The sequence below is a fragment of the Galleria mellonella genome, unplaced genomic scaffold, assembly GCF_026898425.1.
Source record: "Galleria mellonella isolate WM207_F2 unplaced genomic scaffold, CSIRO_AGI_GalMel_v1 utg57, whole genome shotgun sequence".
Lineage (NCBI taxonomy): Eukaryota > Metazoa > Arthropoda > Insecta > Lepidoptera > Pyralidae > Galleria > Galleria mellonella.
Window position 1 is genome coordinate 7,481,058 of NW_026442119.1, and position 21,920 is coordinate 7,502,977.

Consider the following 21,920-nt stretch of genomic DNA (forward strand, 5'->3'; position numbering starts at 1 on the left):
AGGCAGCAAGTGTTTAAAAAAAAAAAGAATTTTCGCTCTTTTTCGTAAGTATTTAACTTTCGTCTGACGCATGAAACGTAGAAAGATATGTACCATGCAAGTTAAACTATGTATACGTGTATTTTCCGTAGATTTCAGGGGTGTATGTTGCTATTTTATATCTCTGTCGAGCTAGCTACTGTTTCTACTTTTTGTGATTGGGGCTTTTTGAGATTGATTTTGGGGTTATTTGGAATATTATTTCAAATAGCCCCATCTAACGATTCTTTATGCATTAGTACGGGTTTGAGTGATGGTTTCAAATAGCCCCAAAAGTGCAAAAAAAGATATTTAAGGGTAAGTCAGTTCCCAGTCATCAAATTAAATTCGGCAAAATACCTAATCTAAAAAATGGGACTAATATTCCCAGGCGAATTTATATAATGTCTTTAGGTGTGAGCAGGCTAGCATATAAGTCAGTGCCGACATTGAATAATTTAAAGTTACGCCGTTATTTTCACGACTTTATATAAAAAATAAATAATAAAAAAAATATTAAAAAATAAAATATAATAATAAAATGAAAGAATAAAATCAAATTACCTATTAAAAATATATTAAAAAATTTATAAAATAGTATATAAAATATTTTTTAATATAATTTATTATTTAAAATAATTTATATTATATAAAATAATTTTATTCTTTCCACACAGGGAAAATCAAGAAAAAATCATGGTGTGAACAAATCAAAGGAAATATACCAACTCACGTTGCGGTAAAACACATCCACCATATCTAAGTTATTCTAAAGAAAGTCTAGAAAACGCAATAAAAGCCATTTAAAATGGTTTAATGAAATTAAAAGAGGCTTCCAAAAATTACAATATTCCAATGAGCACTTTGTGTAGGAAATCTAAAAACAAAAATTGCACGCAAGAAAAAAGCTGGGCACCCAACTCTATTTTCAATAGAGGAAGAGAAGACTTTTGTAGAATATATACAATTACTGAGCCATTGGGGATTTCCTTTGGATACAACTGACTTACGAGTTTTGGTACTGTGATGATAAAAACAGTAAATATTACATTGGATTTATCGAAAATATTAAATTTAATGGACAAAAATATAATTACAATGTTAATTTTTACAAAACTATTAAAAAGCCACAGCTTGCGTTTTGGATTAGCAAGAAAATTGATCGCGATGAAGTTGATGACATATGGATTGTGAAAAAAATTATTATGAATAATAATCCTATGAAGAAAAACGAGTTTCTTCTCGCTGAAGAAAGCGATATGGTGTATTTTTGAGATACTTTAAGCCACTTTATTTATCCAGAATTTGTTTTTATGTTAAGCAAAATTTATAATCTTTTGTTACATTTTATAGCATTTATGTAGCTTTAACTAGGTATGTACCTAGTAGTTACTTTTATGTTTCTTTTCATAATGAAGATTATAAAATAATTTGATTAAAAATATATTAAGTATTTTTATTTATACCTATACCTATTACAGAAATAATTATATCTATTAGCTATCACGTAAAAATTGAAAACAGCCTCCCCTTAAGAATTCCAAATATTGCTTTACTTATAATAGGCACATCTTATTACATTTACTTCTAATTCCAAATAACCCCGTTTTATTTAAAATAATAATTTTGTTTTCATGACTAACTTCATATAATTCACTATTTTCTTAACCGATAAGAATCAAATTGCGATAAACTTCAAGGCAGTCTATTCTAGAATAGTTCCAAATGTCTCTCTAACGGTTTTATTAAGCACAGTTTTATAAAATGTCAAAAATTGGTTAGCTTCTACATAGGATACCAAATAGCCCCAAAGTAGCAATATTTGGAATAGCATACTTAAAAACATATATCTTCAAAACTACGCATGATAGACTTATTGTAGTGGTAGTCATTAAAAAGGTATTATAGGAACTGGTCAAAAAACCCCCTGTCGAGTAAATTAATGCATTGCTCTTTTATTAAATACATGATTTTGCAAAAAAATAAACCAAATAGCCCCGTTCTACGGTAACGAATTTTGTCTACAAATAGATAAAATTAATCATAAACATACCATTCATATCATGTCAAGAAAAAGAAGAATGTCTATGAAACCAACCGTGTATACATACACAAAACATTTTAAAAAAGTGGATGAAATTCGAGACTTCTAGATTTGTTAAGCCCTCTTATATTGTCATGCACTTATAGAGTATTTTATGATAATCTTACATAAGAAGAAGATAAGACTTATAAAATCTTAATACGCTTTCATGCAAATGTTTAGTATTTTGTGATAACAATAAAAATATTGAATACACAATGAAAGTGTATAAAGATAGAAGCTTTTGATACCCGGTTACCTCTACCTTAGTATTTACACGTTTAAACACAAAAGAAAAAAGAAAAATATTTTCAATGTGATATTTTCTGAGAGGTCATATTACTGTATCAGTGAAAATTATTATTATGGTACCATTTTGACTAAACAACTTTGAAATAACAACTTTAAATAAACAACACGCAACGCCATCTCTGAAGTACACAATACATAATATCGGTAGTAGTTCCGTCATTAACAATTAGTTTTAACGTGCTACGCCAGAGGGGGCTACTCTATCGTAGTGAATTTTGACAATAGAAATCTTAACAGAAAATTGATTACTTAATTAAAACCATTTTGTATAATTCCGCTACTATTCGTATGCGTACGACTGCCAAATTAATTAAACAAAATCATTCTAATCAACTAACCAGTAATATAAACTTCCGCAAAATAGTATCTAGTGCAGTAAAATATTCACAACAAAAAAAATAAATTATACAAGATTTTATATTGCGTGTTTAATCTGCGATAGAGATACAAGTTAAATTTAATCCCTGATAAAATTTTAACATCTGATTAAACTCAAATTAACCAACAAAATTATTCGCCTCGCATTTTCCCATAATCGGTCGGCGCAATATTCAAATAATTTTCACATTAGCGTAACATCACACATCTAGGTAATATAAATAAATATTTAATAGCAATGGAGGTTTTCTAGCTGTAGATGCTAATACATTAACATAAGTGCGTACCAATCCTCATCATTCCAAAAATTGTAAATTAAAACGCTCTCTTTAATTTATTCATGTCAATTGTAGCCGTGCCGTAGATACTTTCCTTAATCTATGATTGTTACACCTACTTTAGCATCTGTCTCAATTCGCATCTGTTTAATTCATTCATCATTTATATCAGCCATTAACTGTCCACAGCTGAATATAAGCCTCCCCCTTGAGATGTTTTTCCAACAGTTGCCTCGCTTGGCAGGCAGATTGGCAACCGCAGTTAGGCTTTGGAGACGTTTGGAGACGTGGAAAGAGGGACGCTACTGCCCACCCCTCGCCCTCCCTTAGTCGCCTCTAACTACACCCACAGAAAAAGAATGGTTGGTCTTTTCTATGTCGGCACCACACGGCTTTTTGTTTAATTAAAAATTCCAAATATCTAATATATCTGATCTCTACCCTTAGAAAATACGTAAACTCCATACAAATATTTAAATTCTGGTCCAGCTTCCTGATCATTGAATAACAAAAAATTCTTTTATTGTATTTAACGGGCTTTATAATTTATAACAAACTCAGAAGAGTGACTTTTGAAGCAACTTAATTGGGACCAAATTTAAATTACCTCAAATAAACATCAAATACAAGGTACCTAAGACTTTCTATTTAATCCTAATTAAATAGCATGATTTAGCCTGCTGATAGCACTATTTTATTACATTATAGTCTTGTGTACAGATATAGGAATGATGTTATGATCTTTAATTAAGCTTTAATGACATATAATTTATTGACATCACATGTCAAAAAGTCAAGTTTACTAAAGTACTGTTCCTTAATCTATAATATGTTTACTACATATAATTATTAGATAAATATGTTTTTAAGTTTAAAAGATAAATGAGCTATTATTAAAGCAGTGGTTGTTAAAAGACATTTTTTGTATCAATTAGAATTCGATATAATGATCACACCACACGACTACCCATTGGCTATCCCAGGCTCTATGACCATATTGTTAATATTAAGAGGGGTTCAATGTTGTTTTTTATCGTTTCATTAAAAAATTGCAATTATAAAAATAAAAGAAATGCATTGAGTTTTTTGTGAGCTACTTACCTGCGAGGTGTATCGTTGGTAGTTTGTGGTTTCTTCTTACGCCACCGTAATAAACCATCAAAAGTTCCTTTTGGAAAAGGCTTCAACAATTTCCAACGTCTTCTGAAGTCGAGACTCTTAGTGGCGTCCATAGACTCTGTACTCCTATCAGCACTTAAAATATCCGGTTCCGAAATCCCTTTTCTTAGATCATTTACACTAGTTGAATATTTGCTACACTTTTCAAAACCATTCACTGATACACAATCACTAGGAGGGCAAGATTTTCGTTTAGACAATGGTGTTGATGTAACAAAATTGCCACGAAATGTTTTATTATTATCACTGAACACTGTATAATCTAACAAATCTTCGTTTATACTGTGTAATTTAGTTTTTGTATTCTTTGGTGCACTCTTTGCATTCAAAATGCTATTTTCTTCGAAATTTTTACTTTTAATCTTGCAATCTATATCAAGAAATACCGTAATATCTTCACAGCTTTTAGCATTATATTTGAACGATTTTATTTCAGGTACTGCATTTATTCTTGGGTTTGGATGTAACTCAATTGCGCCAACAACGCTAGTAAGATTATCTTCACTCTTGGACATCACTTTTAATCTCGATAAAAGTTTTTTTGGCCTCGGTGGGCGAGTTGGTGGTTTTTCTATATTCTTGGAAATAATATATGGCTCGTCCGTTCGCTTATTGGGTTTGGAGTACTTTGCGATAATTCTATTAATTTCAGCACTGTTTTTGCGTCTGTTTGTGTGTCGTTTGAAGTTCAGTGGTTGCTGATAAGAGTCGACCACACTTGCACCGCTGACCCGGGCTGACCTAGCACGCCACTCGGAGACTTTGTCTTCTACTAGCCGGTGCAATTCGAGCGTACGCATTATAGACCCTATTTCTGGCATGTTTGTAGTTTATTTCCTTACAATAATTATTTGGTACTGTCTTTGGTAAAGTTATTAGGTTAGTTTTTCATTATTTATATACGATTCCAGTTTAATATTATATGAAACGTAGAAAATCAATCTTTCTATACCCCTTCTCTGAAATAAAAAAAATATGCTATTAGAAATAAACTTTTGGCATATAAAACAACAAAACCGAATCATTCGGATTACAGATGAGATGATTGCCATAATAAAACGAATCAAGAGGACGTCGGTACTCGGTATTAAGGGCATTGCACCGAGTTGAATTAATAATGACTCCTTTAATTAATCATTTTTGCCAAGATCAAAGGTCATATGGTCACAGATTGCCTTATGAAGGTTCTCTGTGATATGAAATTAAAAATATCAGTAACGTATCAATTCTTTTTTTTCCGTACGACCTTAGATATATTAGATGGAATGATGATATCAAATTTGTTGCAGCGCATCAAAGAAGATAGCTCAGGACCATTCCTTATACAAATTCCTTCAGCCGTTTAAACGTAATTAAGTACGAACATCCAAACAGCTATACAAACTTTCGTGTCTATTATAACTAATCTACTAAATAAAATATAGGAGGACAACCGCTTATAAATATACTTATTTACAAGTTACCTATCTACGCGTAAGTAAGTTGACACTGGGTCAATTTTCAGTAATTACAAAACTGCCTGATATTAATGACTTGCCAATATAACAATTAGACGATTATCGATTTTTTTTTATTTTCCAATAATAAAGCAAATACAAAGAGAAAAATATTGTTAACTGAGATATGGTACTACTGGGCAGTAGAATAAGGTTTTTAACGCGATGTAGGGTGACGTCGCGGCGCCGCCAACGTCCTTCCAATGTTCGTTTAATTTCATCCGTCTCTACCGACAGTAAGCCATTAATGCATAATAGTATATGAAACTGTCGGATATTACAAAAAAAAAAGCATTCGATAACCATTGTGGAAGTGAGTAATTTCATTAGTTTCCATTTTGTATCTCACTTTTCAAATAGGTACATAGTTTCTATTCTACAAATGTTTCGATTTATAATATAGTTAACCGAAAATAACTATATAACAAACTACCTCTAGATCAATAATTTTATTTATTTCTATTATAAAGGTGAAACCCTGTGAGGATGCATGGATGTTTGTCACTCTTTCACGCAAAATCAATTGAATGAATTTGAATATAATTGGGCAAATAAACCTAACGACATATTCTAACTTAACAAATAGAATATTTTATTTAAAAGCAAGAATACTTTATAATAAGCAAGAATATAATAATATCTATCTATAAATAGTTTATACTTACATTTATAAATTCGAGTACACACGTTATTTACCTTCAACAAAACTACACACGTCACTAAAGCATTCCACAATAAGCGCAATATATATTTCTAAAGTGTTCACATATAGATAAGTGATAACGAATTCTAGATATTTATCTAAAAGTCAAGAGATAAAACTCACGAACACTAAGAATAAGTGCCTGCAATTATTTTGCAGCAAAAAGTAACAAATAATATAAACAATTATAGTGACAATTTAAAAAAATCATTACATTTTATCCCACTATAATGTCTACAAAATTCATATTACCTTTTGTTTAATACATCAAACGGTCACACATATAGGTCTGCGCCTTTCTAATTCCACAATAAGTACTTACCTATTAGCGTTTTGAAGTCCATTGTTTTCATTGTTAGACATGCTAACTGAATTCCGACCACAAAACGAGTAAATTACGAAACAACAATCTCATATGCATAGAATAAGTAGATAACACTATATCGAGTACAGCGAAAACTGCTCATCACAAAAAATACATAGGTATCTAACATAGATGTATGTAAATATTCTTAATTTATGCACGGCAAACACTGATAAACGAATAAAATGTTTTAAACTGTATTTTGATGTCTTTGTGTAAGGGCTTACGTACACTGATTGAGAGACTTGAATAAGACTTTTGTATTATGGAGAAATGGTGCGTCACTTCACACGTGCGGCAACACCACGTGCGGAGTCTATAGTGAACCACCTCGCCGTTCCAGGCGGACGCTCCTGCACTTGACTCACAGGCAAACATCAAGAGACTTGCCCATCCGCCAACATTACATACAATGGGCTCAATAGAACATCCACATAAAACATACTAGTTACAATATTATTTGCAGCTAACAGATCCATGTATCTACCTGTCTCGTAATTACGCTATATGATAATCGTAAAAATATCCTAATTCATAATCCTCACTAAAATTATAAATGTAAAAATATGTTTGTTACCTCTTAGCGCCTTAACGGCTCGACTAATTATCTTAAAATTCGCTTTACACATAGCATTTGGTACAAGTAAGGATATAAAGACATAAAATATACTTTTTCATACTGATTACGCGTATGAAGTCACGGGTACCTCCTAGTCCTTACATCCTTATACTCGTATAACATTAAAATATGAAATTTTGTTTGGATGTTCGTTTGAAGTGCTCAATCTTTATAATCTAAGAATCAACACTTTGAATTTACAAAACAAGCCTAAACATAGATCTTATGATGACTATCAAGCTCCATAAACAGAAACAACAATCCATCATAACAAAACAAACACATCGAAATTGAATGATGTTACAATAAGGTTTTATATTACTAGATTCCGTGGCCACCAACAGATAATGCTACTACACTCTGCATTGTTACCATATTTATGTAATTTTTACATAATAATTATAGCCAATAGTCATCCCTTTTCATTTCATTGAGCTTAATCTCTCAATAGGTTACAAATAAAACACAAAGAAAGACAGCCAGGAAAGAAGAAGTTTATGAAATATTATAATAAGAGAAGCATATAACCTAATGATGGTATTGGATTATCTAAAATGGTGAATAGGATGAGACGAACATATTGATCCACCACTTTGCTATTTCAGTCATCCTCAGGAGACACCTAGGTCTCACCAGAGGGAGACTTTATACAAAAGTCGTTTTCTTGAGTCTGTCTTCTCTGTCCCATTCGTGTTTCAACCGTGAAGAAGTTGTGTTTGCATGACTGTTCGGTTTGAAGCGTGGGATATGGTAGTTAATGACAGTAAGTTATACAGTAGAAATTAAATGAAAACAAATTTGAAATTAGGTTTTTAGGCAGAACTTAGTCGGACAACAAATAGGTGAAGTCGAATAGATAATTGTCACTATCTGCGTTATAGATGTAACGTAAAGCAGGGCATTGTTCGCCGCTGCGGGCGTGACAACTGCTTCCGCCAAGTTCATTGTCATAGTTGCACTCGCATTGCCGTTACGTTGATGATTGTGCCCCAATGTGACCCCGTCCTTATTACTTCTAATTTATAACCAAAATACTTTTTCAACAAACATTATTTCGTACAGCGTCATAGAAGATTCATAGTAATAAACCAAATTAGTCATGTAGTGTTGTAGCGAGCATAGAAAAAGAATATGGAAAGCGTGAGTCGGTGGACGGATATAAAGCGCTGGTTTTATGATTTATCACTTAAATTCTCAGATTCGTATGAGTTATATTAATGAAACTTCAGGCAATAACAACATTTCTCTTTTTCCTAAAATATAGTAGCGAGCTATAAGGGGCAACCCGACATTGTAGTGGCATACATACCACATACGTATGTGGGCGCATTTCAGATTGAGTTCCAATCCGATCCTCAACAATAAGAATCAAAATACGACAACTTGCACTTGGTCCCTAAGACAGAATAGTTTTGAGTGTCTGTCCTGAACCTATTACATTCTTTGAAGCTACGAATACCATTAGCGATCAAAATTCATCTAGATAGAGTACCATAAATCGTAATAAAATTAATTTAGCTATAAAACGTAACATACACGTAGGTAAATATCTCAAAATTTAATACCTAGATATTTTAATTTCTTTTTTATTTCCTAAACAAGAGGTTAAGTTTATACGACGTAGTGAAAACTTCGGCCGAAGGAAATTTATAAATAGATGCATAGTCAATAGTTTTAAAATAAAGACGATTTCAAACAAGTCTAAAATTTTTCCATGATCTTTGAATGTATATAGACTACATACTGAATATTCTAGTTTTGTAGCCTAGAATAGGTATCTACTGATCTGATGGTAGTTGAGTCACCTTTGTAAATAAGATCGACTTACTTACTTCTACCAGGTATTTTCAGTTTCGGCCACTTCGGTTCTCAGGAGTGCCATAAGCAGCATACTTAGATTATATGGATAGAGCATCGAGCCTCAAAAATGAGTCAACTTTTAGACAATTAGCTGACTCCTTTTTTTTATTAATGTTCTATATGCTTACGCACACAATGTATCTTGATTGAGCTATATTTAATTATTTAATAAATAAAATTATTTTTTGTGCATAAAAAAGTGCAGAATTTATAAGACAAAATAAATATAGAAGTTATGAAGGTATCACTCACAACTATTTATCACGCAAAATTGTATGGAAAAGTTGACCCGCTTTTCTCTGAGTATTTGTATAGAGACACTCTATCTATATAATCTAAAGCAGCATAGTATAAATATTATATAATATTCATATATCATATTACATATATACTATGGACATCATCATTGTCAATAGTGACAGATACCGTTTACCATCAATATAGCCAAATTTCTTTCATCACGTAGCAGCGCTGCACGAAAAAACTAACTGTAAGTGCCTACATATAAATCAAAATTTTATTCCACAAAATGAAAACAATCGTCTTAGCAAAATATAGAACTAACATAGCTATAATTTTATTTTTTAAAATAATAATCAAAATCAATTCACTTGCAAAATTAAATATCACATACATAAAAAAAATACAAGCTAACTAATAAAACAAAAAATATTCGAAAAAACCTTGGCTTTCAGTATATACCCAACATTATACCAGAAATAGTGTTCGAATATTTTCTAACACGAACAGAAAATAGGTCAATCGTCTGTCAAGGCCGCGCGAAATCGAGGCGGGTTGCTACTTTTATATAAATAGTTAGAATGTTAGAATAGGTACTTTACCTGCTTCACAAAACAGACCACAACGTATATACTCGTATTCTTCTGGGATACTAAACTAGTATAATCGTACAGGAAACTGCTCCATGCATCGACGAACGTAGGTGAAATTCGTGTAGAGAACAAGGACAGCCCAAATTTTCCATTTAGATACGTATGCATAGACTCTTATATATCTATATAACTAGTATACCTAAATGTAATAATAACTAGTGAACTAGATTATGAATGTAAACTTGGATATGACGTGGTGTCCATTATGTCAACACTTGATTAATTGCAAGGTTGCCGAGCGATACAATATGATATTAATAGATAGCCAATTTCACTAGATAACCTACTACTATAATATACATGGTTAAATCTAAATCATTAAAATCCTTTTTAATACAGTATTGTACTAGTGAAATTAAACGTTCTAAAAAAACTAAGTCGAAAAACAACAAACAAAATTTAAGCTTCCCATACAGCTCGATGGTCCGTATAAGTTTGATAGATAAAAAATTCTTTGCTATTAATTAATTCATGTTCCTTTTACCCACAACCTCGTCCGCTTTACTGGGATATGTTTATTAATCGGAGAAAAAATAACCTATATCCTTCTCCACCTTTATAGTACGTGTATACCAATTTTTAAAGTGATTGTTTAAGCCATTAAGAGGCACCACAAGGTAACAAACACAATTTTGCATTTATAGTATTAATAAAATATATAGTAGGGACAAGTTTGTTTATCATCAACAGAAGACTTTGTATAAAATTTGTCTCTATGAATACGTAAAAGAACACCTAAGTCTATGGTACTCTATGGTCCATGGACTCACAGAATAATACACTGTGACGAATGACGACGAATGAATGGTGCTGCTCATACTCGTATCTATAGGTGACGCTAAGCAATATCTACCAAATGGGCCGTCAACTTATTTACCAGTCCAATTAGCATAAAACAATTGGGAACTAAATAAAATTGCTATTTTTCTTCATAATACACATCCATCCATACATACATGTGTTTACTTAATATGAGTATTTATAGTGATCAATTTATTGTCAGCTGAAATTTTGAGTACCTCAATTGCTTAAATTAACTTAAATTAGTGGTCAACTCATCTGTATCTATAGACTAGTCGCTCAACTGAGTATAAGGATAATGGCATAGTATATTTTGAAGATTCTTAGAACTGTTTATAACCATAAAGTTCTCAGAAGTACTCTGTAATTAAACAGATTAAACTCGTATGTAATTAATTATAATCCGTCTAAAAGAGTATTTTCTAATATTGTCACCATAAACAAATTGTTTAGCCTACATCCTTGGCCAAAAGTCCAGACATACGTAGTTTCAAGCATTCACATAACATTTCTTTCCCTCATTTTTCGATCCATATTTTTTTAGACAATATATTTCGTTTTATTGGTAAGCTAAACACTTCCTAGACAAAAGATATGTAATTATTTCAATTTCACTCTGTATGTGCATGACGCACCTTTTTAATTATTTCTTTTCGATTTTTTTTTTAATTTATACATACGAGTATATTAATTTTTTTTTCCTTACGACAACTTGTGACAATTGCCCGCCTTTTTTTGTTTTATAGGATTTATAATTACACAAGCTTCCTATGCCACTATGTTTCCCTACCAGCCTACTGTCCTTTCGCCAAAACTGTACCTAGGTAGTATAAACTTACATAAATATACTTTCTTAATTGAGATAGATAGATGAATATTTTAAACCAAGATCTTCCATTCAAAATAGAAACAGAGCAATGAGAAATATAGCAGAAGTTTTCTCTGAGCAATGTGATCACATACCTACATAAAGCTTGCAGCAAGGACGTCTTCTAAATTATGTATCAATTTCTCCACTTTCCCTAAAGTAACAACTCACCGAGGACTCCCTGACCACGCATATAAATCATAAAGGATCACCTAATTTTCTAATTGCCTCGCAGTAGTCAAAGTATTGACACACACATTAGTATGCACCACTTGTTGCTTACGGGACCGTGTGTAGCATTGTTAGAGTATTCGAGTCATTGGTCTTTGATCCCGAATTCGATAAGGAGAAAGTTTAATTTCACCAAAACAAAGCCCCACCTGCCTTCTGTCATAACTCCGATTATTATTAACTACATGAAAAGATACAATTTAATAATTTATTTAATATTTTTACAATTTCTAACTACAATAAATAAATAAATAGGTAATTATAACAATTTTTCAGACTATTCCTGATGGCACCCAAATGTTTCCCACTGCTTTTATTACTTACAACACTATCTAAGAAGTTCAATCCGATCTTTCCATCGTGTTTGACCTGAAAATAGCAGAACGAACTGTTACAATCTGTTACAATTTAATAGGTAAATAGGTACCTACAATCTAAAAGCAATATGATGGGGGGAAGGGATTGTTACTAATGTGGACTATTAGTTCTATGATAGCAATATACGCTATCAGGTCGACCTCCACGTGGTCCCCTCTGGAAACCATCGTGCTGAATTCCAGGTATATTCATCACGATGGGCTAACTGACCTGCCTTTTCATCGTCATCTATCATTCTTCACTGGTACCCCGCCAGCGTATACCGTTAGCGCAGGCGAGGTAACCATTTCATTATCATCTATTAGAAAAAAAAACAGCAATATGATCCTGGATTACGTAATAAAAACTATTACACAGCATTGCTTACATTCATTAACTGTTGTTTTATCAACTAGTGCAATAGCACATGTTTTAATTTAGTAAATCAATATGAACCTTATAAATACCTAAAATATGGCTGAAATTCGTATATGTCATCGATGACTCTACGCACACGGCACGTGATGCCGCATGACGGCTGTTGCTGGCCGTACACATGTATCGCCCGCTCCAGAAGCTGCTGTATCGACGTCAACTCCGTCACTATAAGTGCATAACAAAAACTTAATCCAATTATATAAAACATAAAGTGCACATAAAAACACAAATAATTTATCATACATTCAAATTAACTAGAAGCAACCAAATTGCATTTATGTCTATTTATTTTTTATGTTCAATAATCTTCATGGATATTTTAATTTTAACGGCTCTAGTAAAGAAGATAAAATTTGGCATACATGTACATGTATTCCTTCTGTATCCCAAATAATACTATTTGGGATTGAAAAGTCCTTTTCAAGGCTACTATTTACTGCCGGTCATTAAAAATTATACACATCCTGATCACACAGACGAAATCGCAGGAAAACCAGTATTCTATAAAAAATATATATTTTCGAAAATAATTCCTTATGAGGTAGTCAGAAACATTTATCATTATCCAAAGAGAATACTTGTCATTTTCATTCACGCGAACAAAATCAAAAAAGTTTTATCACAGTTTTGACCTAATATTTATAATATAACTATTAACGTAAATATTACGTGAAAAACAAAATAAATATGCCACGGAGAAACTTTTTAAAGTGACATATTTACCTATATAAGATATACATTTACATACATATTTTTGTTATAAACTTAATACATATAAAAACTAAACTTTATAAAAAAACTCCACATGCTTACTCAAAAACTAAACAATAGGGTAAAAAATGAATGACATAAACTTACAATTTTTGTTCCCAAATCGTCGTTCATCTTCGTCGTTTGCGTTGTTATCGTCTTTCTTAAAACTTATTAATTTTGGTATAACCAACAACATACACACAACAGCCAGCATGGTGACCAACTTCTTGAAAATCAAGAATTTTAACAATAATTTTGCAATTGTCAAAATATCTAGTTTCAATGACAATTTGTCCAAGAAACCAAAACCCGGTGATTTAAATGGAACACCGTAAGTAGGCTTCAATGGAGGTCCATAAACTGGCGGTAAGGGTTTGGGAACTGGTGGGCCATAAGTCTGCGCTGGTGGTCCATAAGTTTGCGCTGGTGGCCCATATGTCTGCGTCGGTGGTCCATATGTATGCGCAGGAGGTCCATAAGTCTGGGCTGGAGGTCCATAACTTGAAGATGGAGGTCCATATGTATTTGGCGGCGCACTGTAAGTTATATCCGATTCAAATTTTACTGGTGTATGACTTGGTGGTAAATAACTGGAGCTTGTCGGTCCAGAGAAGCCCGAACCAGATGAAGAACTGAAACTATTATCACTGGAAAAAGGTGGCGTATAGTCGTATCCAGAGTTGTAACTGTCGTCACGATTTGAAATCCTCTTCTCACCATCTTTTGCAGTTATTATGACAACTCCTTGCTTCGCCTTTTCAGCTTCTATCCGAGATTTTGAGTATGCGTCTAAATAAGTATCTGTTTTCAGGGAACTCAGTTTAGCATTGGTAGTATTACTAGGCCCGACTATTGCAGTGGCACTTACAAAAAAAGACAAAATCGCTATGTACAACCGTAGCAACGCCATATTGCAATTGCTTAATAATCACACTGCCGCCCCAAAGAAGTTGCTTCCATGGACTGCGGCTGACGAATGACAGGCGCCATTGAATTCCATTCAGTTTTCACTTTTGACTTACAGTACAAGAGCCTTAATATGATAATAGAACACAATTAAATTCTCGATGCGACCCCTGCGTTCCGCATTGCCCATGGTAAGTAGGTGCGCGTGCGTGCGGCTCGCATGCTAATACGTCTTTCGAGTCGGCACGCGCCTCCACGAACCCACCTTCTTGGATGAGCCGCCCCAAACCTCGGGACCTTTCATCGCATAAATAATCTTTAATAGAACTCAATTTACTTGTGAAAGTTTAGTTACCGACAATAGCAACAGAGCTCGTTATACTAACCTTTCATGTATGATGGTCTTCAAGTTAATGTTCTTCCTTATTAAGAAATGATGTAGTTGAACTAGATAATATTACAACACGACGTTACAAAATAGACAAATATCTACGTAATGTTATATGCTGTATTTTTTTTTATATTCATATGACAATTTATATACCTAGTTTATGTTCTGATATAACTACTCACAAATTTATTTATTGTAGTAAAATCGTACACGTTGTATTGCTACCGTGGTGACAAACGACCATACAACCTGCCTAGTTATTATATTTTATTTGCACATACAATAATAGCTAGTGAACTTTTTTACAGCTCTAAATCTAGAATATTACTCCACAGAAATACCAAATAACAGATTAAATTGTGCATACCTTTTAATAAATACGATTTTTACAAAGTGACTTTATTCAGTGTCACTTACATGAGTAGACCTCTCATTCGTTCGTATTTTGGCACCAAGTAGCTATGTTTGCATTGCTTGCTACGTTTCGGTTTAATGGTACTTATAACATATTTTAATTTAAATACGAAAAAATTACAGCTTATTTATCAAGAATGGCAGCATATAAAGGGCGCCATGGGCATCACAGTGTATTTTGTAATGATGTCCATGACGCTGTTCACATCTTTGGTCGATGGTTATCTTTAATAGGCGGCTTGTGAGCTTGTTTGTGATTAGAGATCTTATATGAAAACTAAATTTAATGCGGTCTGCTTAGAACGACGATACAGGTAGGTAGTTTATATTTTTTTCATATAAAGTGTCAAAATCACCTCGAGAATGACATAATAGATCACTATATAGGAACGAAACACAATATTCATACACCATAACAAGATCTTAATATACCAAGTCGCCTGGCCATTGTAGTAATTAAGATATTGTTCCTAAAATATCTTCCTTTTGCTATTGCTTGCCTGCCAAAAATGATCTACGTTCAGAAACTTTATAACTCCTGTCAGTAGGGATGATGTAAGGATTCTAATTAAGAATTCAGAAACTCTTTTTAGAAACGACTATTTCCGATTTTTGTTGGACGTTAGTTATGAGATTTAACTATTGAATACTAAGTTGCATTTTAGTTATTTTACTATACACATCCAGCGGATTATATACAATGTTTAAAATATTTTATACATGGGTGTTGACTGTTGTGTTTACACTGACACATCGTATCGTCAACAGCATAAATTGTAGGTATTTAAATTAGGTATTACTGATTTCTCCTTATCTGCAATGCAACCAATGCTATTTCACTTGCGAAATTAAAATAAATCAAATACCTACCCAAAATGGTATGCCAAAATAACGAATCCTTGTAAGTAGGTATCGCTAGGTACTTACATAACAAGAACAATTTTCTCCGCCGATGAACGTCGTTTCGTAGACAGATTAAAAATATTTAAATTGATTCCGAAAAAATAATGGCAACTATAACTGTCACAAAATCAATATGGGAGCAAAATGGGAGTAAATTCTGTCGATCGCAAAAATAATGAAACTGTTATGTATGAATTGTAAGTAGTAGTCGCATTATTAACCTAATGCTATATTTAAAAATATCTTTAGTTTTCAAACAAAAAATATAATAAAAAGTATAACAATTTTTTTCCTTAATTAAAATAATCCCGAATGACACTAAAAAACGGGAATTATTTAGTTTATTAACACTGAGTAAAAATATTCTAGCCATATTGTGTACGCAATATTTTTCTTTACCACTATCCACATTCGACCAGAAATATAATTTGTACCTAAAATTGTATCACACCTATCCATGAGAGATACTTGAAAATGAAAATAAAATTTCACAAAATATTTATTAATTTTATTTACACCTATCACTTTAATCTTGTCAGTCAAAAGCATTATTACCCACTATTAAACACCTTTCTTCAAAGAACTTATGTCTTTTTCTTATTTTTCCATTACTCTCCAATTTAGGAGAAAAAAATGAACTGATTGACTTAGTCCCAGCACTGGCCTTCTTTTTAGGATTCTCTTCATCAACTTCTTCAAATGTACAAGTAGCTGCTTTCTCTTGCAACATATGGTCTGCTGTCGACCAACTGAACCTCACTAAAAGTGGGTAACCAAATACTTTGTCAATTTGCTCTCGAATAAACTTTTTGGTCAATGGATCTGAAAATTTCAAATAATTTATAAATTATGTCTGTGTCTCATTTTTATTATTCAATTTCAATATAATAATTCAATACTTAATACATTTTTACTGTAAAAATGCAGCGGCATATCATGGACTTCGTCAACTAAAGGCGACCAAAAATTTGCGTCAAATTGTTTGCTGCCTCCTCTATTTCAATTCAACGTCAAAAAAATTAATAAAGTTAAATAAAGCAGTTTTAATTTTTATTAATAATAAAAAATGCCGTTCGTTGACTACAGTAACCGTTTGCCATTAGGCGGGCTGTATGCTTGTTTGCTACCTTCGTGGTATAAAAAATGTGTTTTCCTGTTTTTTCATAGCAAAATCTTTTATGCAATTTAAAGTTGGTATTTTTTTGAACACAATTAGGTATCATGTATTACTTCCATTTTTATCCAATAAAAAAAAATTATATTAGCATGATATGTGTTTTGTGAAGCACAATCTTTATTATCACATTTATAAAATAAGGATGAGAAATAGTTCAAAGTCATCGCTGAGACAAGGAGTAGCCTTGTCTATATTACCTAATTCCTAATGCTTTAGAGAATCGACGGAACTAAGTATATAATAATATATTTTCCCGAATCGCAACTACGGTCACTATGGAAAATCATTTGCCCATGATTTTAATTTAGCAAACATTTTATGGATTTTTTTACAAAAAAAATGTGACCAGTGACCTTAATATCACTCGTGTTTGTACTGTCAAAGAGCTGATAGCACGACTATGTTTCATGTAAAAGGAAAGAAATAAGATATTGGCAGCAAAATAACTGTGTATACAAATATTTATTATACGGACTCAGAACAGGAGCAAGATGTACAGTACACATCACAGTAACAAGTATCATATTTGCTATTCTGATCACGCCTGCTTGTTTGCCATAACACGTCATAGGTATAAATTTCATACATAAAATAGTTCCACTTCATCCGTGTACACAAAACTTGTAAATAAACCTACAGGAACATTTTACTGGGATTAAAAAAAAACAATCAGGCTATGAATTGAACTCCCTGGGAGGTTTTTCCCACGAGATGGGCTTTTAAAAAAAGTTGTAGAAGTTCTCCAAAGTCAATAACGCGCGCGTAATGCCCCTAGCATTGCAGACGTTTATAGGCTACGATAACTGGTTACCATCAAGCTGGCTATATCCTTGTTTGCCACCTCAGTAATATTATTCCTATTCCATCTGCAAGTAAAATTTTACAAAATTCGAATTTAAATTGAAAATCTGTACCTACATATATTTCAAACATTAATATATAGATATAATCAGTATATTTACCTCCAGGGTAACCACTTCCAAACTGAGTGTGATCCATTTCCAGGTCTTCATGAAATTTCCAAACTTTAAGTGCATGATCTCTTGTCACTTTCGCTACAATACTCGCTGCCGATACTATAGGATATATAGAATCAGCTTTTTTTGCTACCTAAAATATAAAAAACTTCTTTAGTACTTACTAGGTAAATATTTTTTATTGGTGAAAATGGAATGGTAACACCGCCTGCGCTATCGGTATACGCTAACGAGGCACTAGTGAGTATACCATGTACCCTCTTGTAAAGGCATTCTGTCGCCCGTATCCAATAACGAGGATGGGATGATTAAATACCGCAAAACATAAAAAAAAAAAAAACAGATTTAATAGATTATTCAGAATTAATAGATTATTTTACAATTCTACATAAACAAGAGTTAAAGATGGAATCTATTTAAAATAGTTTAAAAGGAATATTATATTTACTGAATTCTATAATACAATTACTGATAACTTTAGTCCTCAGGAACAAAGCAAAGTATGTGGAGTAACATAGAAATGTGACATCCCAGATGCTCAAATTCATAGATGATGGTTAGGTATCATATTCAATCAAATTAGCAAAATGATACAAAAAGATACTTATATATAAAAACTCCGATTAAAAATAATTATGACAATTTTCAAAATGGTGCTTTAAGACAAAGCAACTAAAGATAAGTAACATAAAAACTTTGGCTAATGGAAATAAAATTTCTAGTCAACTATCATAAAAACTACAATAATTATCTAAATGTATCTTATAATTATTTTTTTTATTTATTTATACTTTATTGTAGACAAACATTACATAGTTATAATATATTTTGAATAAATATATACAGAATTACTTACAGTTATTTTAAATTCAGGAAATATCTCTGACAGTTTTGCTTGATACTTTTCAGGTGGGCCCACTGTGTCTACATAAACTTCAGTGATATTTACACCAGAAGAATGCACTTTTTTAATAAGATCTATAGCAGAGTTCATTGATACCTGAAATTATATGAATAAAGATGAAATTAAATAAATAAAATAAAAGACCTACAGTGGTATTAATTTTGATGACATTAAACCTGATTTAATATGTTCTTAGTTTAAAACAAAATATATAATAATACTAACAACGATATTAATTTCAATGAATTCATCAAGTAGTTTTCACATTAAACATGCATACTCCTAACAAGGGTTACATAATATTACTTTTCACTGCAAAACTCCAAATCAAATATTCCTGAACATATATTTATACATATATAATTTATTGTAGATAGTTATGCAAGACAAATAAATATATTTTTTATTGTAAATATATATTCAGTAGAGGTATACCACCTAAATTATGTAGTGTAATTTAAGAACAATTTACACCAACTGCACAATTAGATGATATTAGGTGCCAAAGATTCTTGTTTAAAATAAATTGAAACAGGCCATTTTATAATGTGTATCATTTGCCAATTAACAATCTGAGTACACACATATATTTTTATTATTATTATTGAACTATGGACTTTTTCTTTTTTTTTGGGCAAAAACACTGCAACCTCAATAATCTTTCGTGCTCACCCTTTTTTTTTTTAACTTTGCTGCTAATTCCTGTAAATGATAGGAATTTTAAGATATTCTTTGCAGTAATATTTTCTATCTCCTCAAGATATAAAGGAGATATATTGTTTATGTATGAGTATGCTATACCCACAAATCACATGCTGTGGCATTTCTTCCTCATTGTGACAAATCTGCAAATACTTTTTGGGCATAAACCTAATTGAGCTATGTACTCATTAAGTTTGCAGTGTCCAGTGAGAACCCTTGTTAATACAAACATATTATTTTTACACAACAGAGTTAATTCATTAAGTACACACATAACAGTCATCCATAATATTTAAAGAGAATCAAATGCCCAGCTTGTATTCTTATATTAAGTTATAACAGTAATATTATGGGTTTGCAAAACTACTACTACCAAAGTGTTATCGACTAATCAGGTTAGTACCATTTTAAAAGCAGCAGTTTAATATATTCTATTTTTATTTGTTATAAATTAAAGCCATTTTAAAAAAATAATTATAAATTAAAATAGTTACATAATTAAAAATCTCATTATCCCTTCCTTAAATTAAGTACATACTACACCACAACCTACAAATATTCATCCAATGCTATACTAAAAAAATGCACACCTCATTCAAAGAGTGTTTAGCTCTTCTGTACATTGAGTTAGAGATATAATTTGGTGATATTATTTCTGAAGCCCAGCCAACATTGTTCAATGCTGCATCATCTGTGAAAATTTGAGTTAATATGTCATCTCGTTTCTCTTCAGTCAATGCTTTTGAATCTGCACAACCAAGATTTTCTAATATTTTCTTCGTATTTATTGGACAATATGCGACTCCATATACCATTGGACCTGAAAAAGTAATAAGTATTATTAAATGTAGTAATTTTGAGAAAGAAATATATTTTCTAGTTTTTTTCTTTGATTTATTATCTTTTATCTTCAGATCTGGACCCACTAATAGAATATATTATACATTAGATTATCTATAAAGCTCTGAACAAACAAAACATATATATATATATATATATATATTTGTTTACAAACAAAGCATGCCTTTTTATCTCCAGATTGGAATTATCTTTTATAATTGCTCTACACTAGCATGAAGATACATATAGCATGCAATTCTGTATTCCCCTATAAATGATAAAAATGTAAATGTAAGCCTCTATTATGTTATATGTATTAAAATAAGTTTTTAACAAAATACAAATAAGAAATGTATGTAGATACTTAAGTATAAAAACAATGTAATTAATTAATAAGTATATGTGCATATTACCGGCAATCTGTATAATTATAATATTACATACATACATCCTAGGCAATATATAGAATACCTGATGCGTCCAGGCAATATACAAAATGTTATGAATATTATTATCGAAAAATGAAAACGTAATAATATAACAAACTACCGAATATTTTCGGACACCAAATATAATTTAAGTGTTTTATATTTACCTAAAACTGGGCCACGACCTGCTTCGTCCACCCCTAACATACACGGTTCAGATTTACATACTGTCGGCACTTCTGAGCCGTTGATAAAATTTCTAAAATTATCTTTAGTCTTAATATATTCTTGTAATGCCTGCAAAGAGTTCATTTCAAAATTTTATTTTAATTAAAAATTGGTTTTTTACAGAATCATAGATATTAAAAAAATATAAAAATTAAAACAGTGATGGAAGTAAAAAAACTAATTGCAAAGATTGGCGCCAACATAAATTTCTTGACTGACAATTGCTCTTTGACAATTAATACTTGCTTGTGTATAAGATACTGTCAAACTGACAATAGAGAAAAATGATAAAATGTTTTTTTTTTCCAAATTTTCTAAGAACAAGGAATTACATAGAAGGAATGATAAAATAAGACAGCAAATCATACAGTTACCTCCTTTCTTCTTATGTAAATATAATTAGTAAAAAGAGGACGAAA

The 21,920-nt window shown here is 31.6% G+C and overlaps 3 protein-coding genes across 6 annotated transcripts in view; all 3 read right to left on the reverse strand.

Moving 5' to 3' along the window:
• The window catches only part of LOC113509636 (protein unc-13 homolog 4B), a 60,277-nt gene extending 53,324 nt beyond the window's left edge, over positions 1 to 6,953 (reverse strand). The window contains exons 1-2 of one of the 4 annotated variants that reach the window (XM_031910747.2): positions 6,770 to 6,938; positions 4,171 to 5,207 (exon numbers count right to left, since the gene is read on the reverse strand). In XM_031910747.2, the coding sequence (XP_031766607.2) occupies positions 4,171 to 5,069 (899 nt within the window). In that variant the 5' untranslated portion in view covers positions 5,070 to 5,207; positions 6,770 to 6,938. Of the gene's footprint in view, positions 1 to 4,170; positions 5,208 to 6,409; positions 6,486 to 6,769 lie in introns of those variants that run through there. The other 3 variants (XM_052899383.1, XM_026893001.3, XM_052899385.1) reach the window with 3 other exon arrangements.
• A 5,324-nt stretch (positions 6,954 to 12,277) lies between these two features.
• LOC113509877 (uncharacterized) lies at positions 12,278 to 14,604 on the reverse strand. Its single transcript, XM_031910875.2, has 3 exons — positions 13,737 to 14,604; positions 12,908 to 13,043; positions 12,278 to 12,452 (listed from the first exon to the last, which is right to left on the reverse strand). The coding sequence occupies exons 1-3, from the start codon at positions 14,539 to 14,541 to the stop codon at positions 12,425 to 12,427; spliced, it is 969 nt and encodes a 322-aa protein (XP_031766735.2). The 5' UTR covers positions 14,542 to 14,604; the 3' UTR covers positions 12,278 to 12,424.
• A 2,127-nt stretch (positions 14,605 to 16,731) lies between these two features.
• Positions 16,732 to 21,751, reverse strand: LOC113509770 (ribonuclease H2 subunit A). Its single transcript, XM_026893184.3, has 5 exons — positions 21,441 to 21,751; positions 20,596 to 20,825; positions 19,256 to 19,399; positions 18,385 to 18,532; positions 16,732 to 17,067 (listed from the first exon to the last, which is right to left on the reverse strand). Exons 1-5 carry the CDS (start codon positions 21,583 to 21,585, stop codon positions 16,781 to 16,783), a joined length of 954 nt encoding a protein of 317 aa, XP_026748985.2. The 5' UTR covers positions 21,586 to 21,751; the 3' UTR covers positions 16,732 to 16,780.
• Between the last annotated feature and the right edge of the window lie 169 nt (positions 21,752 to 21,920).

Coding starts and splice junctions, on each gene's coding strand:
- LOC113509877 (XM_031910875.2), bottom strand. CDS start 14,541: ATGGCGTTGCTACGGTTGTACATAGCGATTTTGTCTTTTTTTGTAAGT. Junction 13,044..13,736: donor ACGATTTGGGAACAAAAATT/GTAAGTTTATGT, acceptor ATGCACTTATAG/TGACGGAGTTGACGTCGATA. Junction 12,453..12,907: donor GAATTTCAGCCATATTTTAG/GTATTTATAAGG, acceptor TGCTATTTTCAG/GTCAAACACGATGGAAAGAT.
- LOC113509770 (XM_026893184.3), bottom strand. CDS start 21,585: ATGAACTCTTTGCAGGCATTACAAGAATATATTAAGACTAAAGATAAT. Junction 20,826..21,440: donor AGGTCGTGGCCCAGTTTTAG/GTAAATATAAAA, acceptor TTACTTTTTCAG/GTCCAATGGTATATGGAGTC. Junction 17,068..18,384: donor TGGAAGTGGTTACCCTGGAG/GTAAATATACTG, acceptor TGAAATTTTCAG/ATCCATTGACCAAAAAGTTT.